Source organism: Sciurus vulgaris, assembly GCF_902686455.1.
Source record: "Sciurus vulgaris genome assembly, chromosome: 3".
NCBI classification, from domain to species: domain Eukaryota; kingdom Metazoa; phylum Chordata; class Mammalia; order Rodentia; family Sciuridae; genus Sciurus; species Sciurus vulgaris.
The window spans coordinates 54,645,050-54,654,519 of NC_136463.1; the positions used below are offsets into that span (position 1 = coordinate 54,645,050).

The following is a 9,470-nucleotide window of genomic DNA, read 5'->3' on the forward strand; positions in this document are numbered from 1 at the left end:
GGTGTGCATTTCAGGAGACTACCCAGGTGATTCTAACGTCTCCATGTAGGGAGAATCCCTGCTACAGAGGACATTTTTTTACAAATAATCCTCTTAGCTTGACTTTGCATAGGAACAGATGGTGTGAGGCTGTGCTGTTCTCTACCATGGGCTGAAGAGAGAAATCTGGGAGCTGAGGAAAGTGTGTGCAGGCAGTGGGTCCAGGTCTAAGGAGTTAGGGATAGTTTACCTAGAAGGGATAAAATCACATAATTCTGCACTATGATGATGAGGAGGAGAAGGAGGATTGAACCCAGGGACTCTGATGCTTGGCAAGTGCTCTACCATTGAACTACATCTCCAATTTTTGAGACGGGGTCTCACTAAGTTGCCCAGGTTGGCCTCAAAACTTTGATCCTGTCGCGGCCTCCCAAGTAGCTGGAATTTTCATGCATTATTTTTAAACATAAAAGTAATATGTGTACTTGACAAATATTCAAATATAGAAATACATATGGTTAAAAAAAAAAAAAGTCCTCATTTCATTCTACCATGGTAACAGTTTGGGGTATAGTATTCCAAGTCTATAGAGATCTTTTCCCTGGTTCCTTAAAGAGGCCGGTACTTTAGTGGACAAGAGCACTGGGCTCCTAAACTGACTTGGGTTCAAATCCTGGCTCCTCTTCTTCCCATGAATTCTGTCTTTCAACAACACTTGGATCTTCCTTGGTACCAGTCAGTGTTCAAACTGCTGAGAAGGCAACATTTGTTTTTGGGGAATTTTGGGTCTAATTCGGTGGGAATGACAGATAATTTGAAATTCAATCAACGTTATTAAGCAAGTAAAGTAACCACTGGGCATGTGTCCTTGCTAGTTTGTGCAGGGTGGCCAGGATGGCCTCTTCTTGGAGCAACACTTGAGTTGACTTGAATGCTGACATAGACTGGGGTGAGGGGACGGTGCCAAGTAGAGCAACGACAAGGTAGGGGTAAGTTTGGGAGTGGGAAGACAGGAGGGCACTGGGGTAGAGTGAATTAAATGGGTCAGGGAAATATGCAAGGCCTGACACATAGGCCTTTACGTGAATTTTATTTCAAGTGCCATAAAAAGCTGCTTGAGGGAGGAGGGAGAAGGGAGACACAGATTTTCTAGCAATGTGGCCCTGGGGGCTGGTGGAGAATATACAACTGGGGACAATAGAGAGCCAGGGAGGTTGTTGAGGTTAAGATGGGGGATGATGGTGGCCCCACTGTCACTGGGCAGTGTACCCTCTCAGTCTGTTTCCCTAGCTGTAAAATGAAATTAGTAACTGCTTACCTTGCAAAATACTTGTGAGAAATGAAGGTGACAACACTTGTAAGTGCTTAGTCCAGTGCCTGGCAACAGCAGGAAATGGTAACAATGGTTTTTATTGAACTCTTGGTCTATTTTCAGTTATTGGATGAACCTGGAAGTTACATAAAACCTGGGATAATTTGGAGTTTTAAAGTTTTCTTAAATTGTCACCCTTTAAAAGTAGAAAAGAAGTCTGGGAGCAGTGGCACATGCCTATGAACCTCAGCTGAGACAGGAGGATTGCAAGTTTGAAGCCAACCTGGGCAATTTAGGAGACCCTGTCTCAAAAAATAAAAAGGACTAGGGATGTAACTCAGTGGTAAAGCACCCCTGAGTTCAATCTGCGGTACCAAAACAAATGAAAGTAGGAAAGTGGCATAGGGAGGGTTCTGGTCACAAAATTCTGACTGTCCTAAGGCTGGAAAGTTGAGGTGTGCCTAGATCAGAGAGTGGTGTTGGGAAGATAAGAGCCAGGATGGAGGAAGACCCTGCTAAAATCAGAGTCCACGCCTGGCCCCACTGACAAGGTTCCTGTCAACTATAGAGATGGGATGTTCAAGCTCACTGAAAGGGGTAGTCATGTTGGTTCAGATTTTACACTTTGTGCAGAGGACCACCTCCTCCATCCAGCCCTAGCAGTCACCACTTCCCTTGCCTCTACCCCACTGCTGAGCCCCTCTGCCCAAGTGCCTCTCTGTTAATCTCTCCTGCTTTTTCTCAGGCTGAGCCCTGCCCATTCTTTCCTAGCAATGGGGACCTATAGACCACCCTTTTTGGCAAGTCAGCACTGAGCCACCTCTTGAGATCTGTCGGTGCCACCTCTCTGTTGGCCAGGGGTCCCAAGAAGCTTGAGATCTAACCCCCACCTTTATGGTCTGGGGGCAAGATCAAGGTTGTTCTGTCCCCCACACAAGGTTGGAAGTGCTCTGAGAGGGGTTGGCAAGGGCCAAGGTAACTCAGAATCCAGGTCTCTTCTGTGGAAGATCAGGGGGCTGTCTGAACTTAGACATCCTCCTGGGGTTCCAGGATTGTCCCAGTGAAATAGTTAATCATTCTCTAGGGTATGCAGAGAGGTGTACTCTGCCATCCTGATCCCCAATTCCCCTTTCCTGTACACACAGAGGCCTCAGAGGTTCAACTCTACTCTTGGTTTTGCTAGAACAATTAAAAAAAATAAAAATAAATAAAAACAACCACCATGCGCTGAGCACTAAGTATGTGCAGGTGCTGTGCCAAGTGCTCTTTACTCATCATTTCACTTAACCTTGACAATAACTCTCCCAGATGGGCATTACACCCACTTTCTAGACGAGGGCAAGATGAGTCCAGAACTGTCTGATAATGAGCTTTGCCCACTTAACCTTCTGGGGGACCTCCAGTTGGCTCATTCTCTAATTCTTTATATCTACTTGTTCTCTTTCTGTCAGTCTCTTCTCCTCTGCCCACCAGCTGCTCAGGCCTCCCTAGCCTAAAAAATACTTCCCTTTTCCTGACTCTCCTGACAGGAAGATCATGTTTCTCTCTGGCCCTGGTGGATTTTTCTCTTGGCCCTTGGGGTCCCAGGAAGCCCTGAAGGTCACTCCTATTTCCCAGGTGGCAGTTCTGGGGTTCACTCTTCTGATTCTGATTCTGGCAGGGACTTGGTCTTGGGCTTTCTTTCCACTCTGCCCTCTTACTGGGTGGGTTCTTCTCAGGGCACTTTGCCACACTGGGCCATGCCCAAGACTCTGCCTTCAAGGTCTGCAGCCCAGAAATCCCTGTGGACTCCAGACTCATTCCCAGAAGTCTTCTGGACCCTGGTCAGGTACATTGCTGCCCTGTGCCCCAGCTCTGTTCCCTCGCTCATTGCACATATAGTAATAATGAGGTCCACTCCATTCCTCTGCTAAAGTTTTGTCCATGTGTCTCTTCCTGTCTGGCCTCAATTCTTGTAGTTTCTCACTGGGACCAACAGCAGCCTCTTGACTGATCTCCCTGCCTCTGAACCACCTACCTCTGACTTATCTCCACATAGAGGTCAGGTGTCTTTCAATCAGAGATTTGACTCACCACTGTACTGCCTGCAACAACTGTTCATGGACCCCATGATCTACAGTCATAGTCTTTAAATGTGTTGCTCACCTGTCCCTGCCAGCAAAATGTTTTTGAGCATGTGTTACCCTAATATGTGTTCACTCATTCTTCAAGATGGCTCCCAGTGATTATCTTTTTTCTCGGACTCTCACTCTTGGTGTGGTCCCCTCCCACAATGAGTAGGACTGAGACCAGCAGGATAGTTTGGAAATGATGGCCTGTTACTTCTGAGGCTAAGTCATAAAAGGAATGGTGCTCTTGGATCACTCACTCTGGGAGGAGCTGGCATCCATGTTGTGAGGACATTCAAGTAGTCCTGTGGTGAAGAATTAAATGCTGCTAACACCCAGCACTAACTTGCCCACCATGTGAGTGAGTCCCCTTTGTGGTTATCTTCCAGTCTCTGTCAAATCTTCAAATGAACATAGCACTGACTGAAATCTTGGCTGCATTCTTGTGAGAAACACTGAGCCAGAACCTGTCAGATAAGCTGCACCCTATCCTCAGAAGCTGGGTTAGAGGATCACTAGTTATTTTTTTAAGTTTTTGGGTAATTATTATTTTTTTTCCATACTGGGGATTTAACTCAGGAGTGCTCTGTCACTGAACCACATGCCCAGCCCTTTCTTAAAATTTTTTGCTATTATTACTTCTGTGATGCTAGGGGTTGAGCCCAGAGCCTCATACATGCCAGCATACATGCCTTATACATGTTCTACTACTGAGCCCACCCTCAACCCTTTTAAAATTTTGTATTTATTTAGAGATAGGTTCTTGTTAAATTATGGCCTTAAACCATTCGACCTTAAACTGGAAATCCTCCTGCCTCAGTCTTCCAAATTGCTGGGATTATAAGCATGTGCCACTGTTCCTGGCTGGAGTAATTATTTTGTAGCAATAGATAACTAGTATAGCTGTGCAAATGCACAATTCTATTATATACATTATAAGGTATGTAACTCTAAATAGAAACATAAAGATTAATATGTATGCCTATGTGTGTATAGATATATGTATACATACACATATACACACAACACATATACACACACACACATGTTTAGCATTAGTCCAAGCACTGTTCTCTAATCAATAAATTTGGGGAACATGGTTATAAGGTGGAAACCAGATTTAAAAACATGCAAACAGAAAGATTCACACTTGGTAAGTGTACGGCTTTCTGCAGTTTTACAAGCTAAGCATCACTGTGTGACCAGCATCCAGAAAAAGAAGGTGGACTTTCCCTTCAGGGAAACCCCCAGACCTTCCTGTGTTCCCTGACAGTCCCTACTTCTGTGGGGGTAACCAGTATTCTGACTGAATCAGCATAGGCTTTTTGGGCCTGAATAAACCAGTTTGTAAGTGATAATATCAGAGCGTGTTAAATTAACAACCCCAGTTGTCACCAAAATCACTGGCCACAGGCCCAGTGCAGGTAAACAAACACAAGGGTTTTCAGGACACAGGCAAATGAGGGCACATACAGAGCTGTCACTCTATGCAAGTGATGTGTTCCTGAACATCTCACATAATCTAGACAATTCAAGTCTAGTTTTATTGAAATATCTGCAAAGCAGGATTTGTACAACTTCACATTTGGAGCCTTAAAGGAGACTTGTTAGCATCTTTATTGTTGCCCAGTTTCCATAATTTAAATTATGTTAATTTCCAGTTAACATAATTTGAATTCAGACAACCCTCTCTGAAGCCCATGATTTACCATATCTGGAACTCCAGGACTTTCATATGTGGATGGGACGGGAGCCCAGTCCTGGGGGTGGTTCTGGGGGCAGCACATAGGGTAGAGCCAGGCTGCCCAGTCCTTCCTGTGCTGCTTCCTTGCAGTGTGAATCTGGCAAGTTCTCGCCAAACAGGGCCTTAACTTTCTCTCCTGCAAAATAGGTTGTGCTGGGGGATAACAGAAATGAATGTGAGAGACATCTTGGGATGCATAGCAGATGTCAGTGGAGGTTCATCAGCGCCAGACCAACTGAGGTTCCCCACTGCCCCCTATCCTACATCCATGCTTCTTGGAGGACTTCAGACTCCCCAGAAGAGTGAGGGAGTCAGGCTAGGCTGGCTGGGGAGCCTGAGGCCCAGCCCACAGGAAGCCATGGCCTCTGGGGTCACAGAACTGGATTGGGCAAGAGCAGGGAACTCGTCGGTCCCTCTGATTCTGGTCAGGGATATTTGGAGACACCAACAATTCTGGGAAACTCAGAGGTAGGGAGTGAAAGGGGCAGGGACAGAGGGGAAACAACAAACTGCACCTCAGTGCCCCCAGGCCTGTTTCCCTTCCCAAATGGTTCAATGAAGTGTGGGTGTTTGTGGGGACTGGCTGGAGACTCCCCTTTCCTGGGGAGGACAGCAGAGGCAACTCATCCCCCACTCCCACCCCCAAGTTCCAAATCCATTTCCATCTTTGTTTACCGTCCAAAGTCCCAAACATTGGAGATGCCAGATTCCGCGTGCTCAGACACACAGACACCCATACCACAGACACACAGGCCCAGGGCCCTCATATGGACCCTGCCTCCTCCACTCCCACTGTCCAGGGCTGGCCACCTACTCTAATTCTCCAGGCTTCAGCCCCTTCCTTAGCCTGGGATCTGCATTACATCGAGGGACCTTGGAGCCAGACCTCCAGAACTTCAGCAAGTAAAATGGGGGTGGGGAGGGAGAACAATTGAAGGAAGGGTTGAAGGGTCCCTGTGTGTGTATGGGGTCGGGGTGTGGGGAGTGCTGGGTGGGAAAAGGGCAGAGGTTGTATTTTGGATGTCAGACCTGGGAGGGGATGGAGGAAAGAAGGGCCTCCTTGGGGTCTCCAGTCAAAGATAAGAAAGGAACAGACCCCACCCTCCAGGTCCAGTTCCCTTCAGCCTCAGACTCAGTTCCAGCCTCAGCTTTGACTTGTCCCCGGTCCAGCACCAGGCCTATCATGACAAAGGAGTATCAAGATCTTCAGCACCTGGACAATGAGGAGAATGACCATCATCAGCTCCGAAGAGGTGAGGGACACCTCTCCCGTCTGAAACAGGAGTATTTGGTGACTTTTTACCCCCTCAACCTGCTTTTTCCTGTGACACCTGGCTCCATCCCTGGGTCTGACACTCATAGAAAATGGTGGCCAAGTCTCACTAGTTAGGGAAGGTAGGGCATGGGATTAGAATCCCTTTCTTCCTGACAGTTGCCCAAGCTTCTTTACTGTGTCACCTGTTTCTCAGGACTTTGGGCAGGGGGCGGACCCAAGGTATGGGAACAACTGGAGGCTGAAGAGATGGGTTTATGTCTTCAGAATGTAGTCGTCCTCTTCGTTTCCTCTTCCAACGTGGCCACAGGGAGCCTTGGCCAGTGTGTGTGGGTGCACGTGGTATCAGGATCAACTAGGTCAAAAGGGTTAGGTTAGGAAGCCTGTGATGAGGCTGAGGGTCTCTGCTCCGGGAAGGATGAGTCCCCTTCCCGTGCATCTAAAACAAGTTCCCTCTCCCCACTTTTTTGTCCTGTGAGCAAAGAGGAATCTTGTGGGGATGGTGAGTGCTGGTGAGGAGAAAGGGGAGGGGAGGCCCCACACTCCAGTTCACAGGCACCAGGCTGATTGTCATTCTTTTCTCCATGGGTGGGAGAGACCCTGACTTCTCTCTGCATGCAGATGAAGATGGGTGGGATTCACAGAGAGGAGAAACCTCTTCACTTTCAGGGGGCGCAATGACAGACTCCCACAGACGGGGCGCCGATGAGGTTAATTAGCTGCTGTGTCACAGTCCTGCCGCTAGATGTCAGCAAAGTCTCAGGGCCTCCACAGTGCTAGAGAAGGTCAAAGCTTTGCACCCCCTGAGGATCCCTCTTCTCTTCCCCACATCCAGTTGTCTCTGGCCCTGCAAAATATCCCATATAGATTTCTTAATCTATATGATTCCTTATAGTCTACTAGGGTAGCCTTAGCCTGCTCCTCACCAAGTACCCTGCAGCTACTCCAGGTGTCCTGTGTCCCTGAGCTCCTTATCCTTTCTCTTGCAGGGTTGCCTCCCTCTCAACCTCTTTTGCAGCGACTCTGCTCTGGACCCCGCCTCCTCCTGTTCTCCTTGGGCCTCAGTCTTCTGTTGCTGGTGGTTGTCTGTGTGATTGGATCCCAAAGTGGGTGCCTGGGGTGGAAGAGAAGGGAGCAATATTGGGGTGGGGGGATGTTAGTGATGGGTGCAGTGCTGGTGAACACAGCCCCCTCCTGTTTTCAAACCCATGCCTTCTCCTGCACAGACTCCCAGCTGCAGGGGGAGTTGCAGGCCCTGAGAAAGACCTTCACCAACTTCACAGTGAGCACTGAGGCTGAGGTCAAGGCCGTGAGCACCCAGGGTGAGGGGGGCTTGGGTTGGGAGCTGGGGCCTGGGAGGGGTTCGGGGGTGGTCAAGACATCTGGGCACTGAGCAAGTCTCTCCCCCAGGAGGCAATGTGGGAAGAAAGATGAAGTTGCTGGAGTCCCAGCTGGAAAAACAACAGCAGGATCTGAGTGAAGGTCAGAGAGCGAGTATGTGTACATCTGTGTATGTGTGTGTGTGTAGGTATAGGGTATAGAGTGCAACTCTCAGACCAAACCAAGGCTTCTTGGCAGGGGCATCTGTGATTGGTCTTCTCAGAGAGATGACAGATCCCTCCCCCCATGTTCATACTGACCTTATTTCCCTCTCCCACTCTCTTCCTCCTTCTCCCCTTCTGTCCTCTATCTCTCCAGAACACTCCAGCTTGCTGCTCCACGTGAAGCAGTTTGTGTCTGACCTGCGAAGCTTGAGCTGTCAGATGGCTGTCCTCCAGGGCAATGGTGAGGAGGGCACCCAACCCTACTTTTTGCCCCACTCCAGGCAGCGTTGCAGCCTCCTCACCCTCCCTCTTTGCTCTCAGGCTCTGTGAGGACCTGCTGCCCCATTAACTGGGTGGAACATGAAGGCAGCTGCTACTGGTTCTCCAGCTCTGGAAGGCCCTGGCCAGAGGCAGACAAGTACTGCCAGCTGGAGAATGCTCACCTGGTGGTAGTCACCTCCTGGGAGGAGCAGGTGAGATCCTGGCAGGCTCTTCTGGTAGACTGGCTTGTATAAGGGAGAGGTCACCAACCCACTCTTCTCTTTCCAGAAATTTGTCCAGCACCACATGGGCCCTTTGAACACCTGGATAGGTCTAACAGATCAAAATGGCCCTTGGAAATGGGTGGATGGGACTGACTATGAGACAGGCTTCAAGTGAGTGTGTGTGACTGCTCAAATCTGTGGGTCTGGCACCTTCCCAACCTTTGACCCTATGGTGGAAGGGCTCCTGTGGATGTGACTGAGTCTGACCTCCTGGGGCACCTGGCTGTTTCCTGTCCACAGGAACTGGAGACCAGATCAGCCAGATGACTGGTATGGGCATGGGCTAGGAGGAGGCGAGGACTGTGCCCACTTCACCCCTGATGGTCGCTGGAATGATGACTTCTGCCAGAGGCCCTACCGCTGGGTCTGTGAGACAGAGCTGGGCAAGACCAACTAGGACCCTTCCTCCCCCTAATTTATTTCCTCAATGCCTTGAGCTGCTGAGGTCTGGGATTGGAAATCCTCCTGTGTGGGGGTCTCCACTGTCTTGGGAATTTTCATCTAGGATTTAAAGGGGAGGGGGAGTGTATAGTGTTGTTTGGAGTGGTGGGATGATGGCAACCCATGACACTTTCTGCAGTGTGCAGCTTATTATTGACACTTTTTTTTTTTAGAGTAAAAGGAAGAGCAATATATTTAAACATTCTATGAACTGTCTGGTTACTGGGCATTAGGAACTGGGAGGGGCCTGGTTGGCATTAGGAAGACTTGGGCAGGTAGAGGCATCATGAGAACTGAATGGGCTTTGGGCCAGAGGGCCTGGTTAGGAGCCAAGTTTTGTTATTCACAGGTGTTGAGCTTGGGTAAGTAATTCTGTCCTATGAAACTCATGATAGGCACATGATAGGCTTGTTAATGGAGACCACCTACCAGCAGCAATACCTTCTGGATTGAACCACCCAAAGTTGTTGAGTGCTTCAAATACCTTGAATGAGTCAGATGCAGTGGTGACCCCTGTAATCCAG

At 48.8% G+C, this 9,470-nt stretch overlaps 1 protein-coding gene across 3 annotated transcripts; it reads left to right on the plus strand.

Annotated features, from left to right (window-relative positions):
* Positions 1–5,701: 5,701 nt before the first annotated feature.
* LOC306658405 (asialoglycoprotein receptor 1) lies at positions 5,702–9,151 on the plus strand. 3 transcript variants are annotated; one of them, XM_079135332.1, is made up of 9 exons: positions 5,702–6,046; positions 6,252–6,396; positions 7,406–7,522; positions 7,643–7,738; positions 7,827–7,898; positions 8,115–8,201; positions 8,282–8,433; positions 8,510–8,616; positions 8,746–9,151. In XM_079135332.1, exons 2-9 carry the CDS (start codon positions 6,327–6,329, stop codon positions 8,900–8,902), a joined length of 858 nt encoding a protein of 285 aa, XP_078991458.1. In that variant the 5' UTR covers positions 5,702–6,046; positions 6,252–6,326; the 3' UTR covers positions 8,903–9,151. The 3 variants fall into 3 exon arrangements, with proteins under 3 accessions (XP_078991458.1, XP_078991457.1, XP_078991456.1); XM_079135331.1 differs by having other exon boundaries at positions 5,704–6,046; positions 6,309–6,396; XM_079135330.1 differs by lacking the exon at positions 5,702–6,046 and having other exon boundaries at positions 6,141–6,396.
* Positions 9,152–9,470: the final 319 nt, after the last annotated feature.

Coding starts and splice junctions, on each gene's coding strand:
- LOC306658405 (XM_079135330.1), top strand. CDS start 6,183: ATGGAGGAAAGAAGGGCCTCCTTGGGGTCTCCAGTCAAAGATAAGAAA. Junction 6,397..7,405: donor CCATCATCAGCTCCGAAGAG/GTGAGGGACACC, acceptor TTTCTCTTGCAG/GGTTGCCTCCCTCTCAACCT. Junction 8,202..8,281: donor GGCTGTCCTCCAGGGCAATG/GTGAGGAGGGCA, acceptor CTTTGCTCTCAG/GCTCTGTGAGGACCTGCTGC.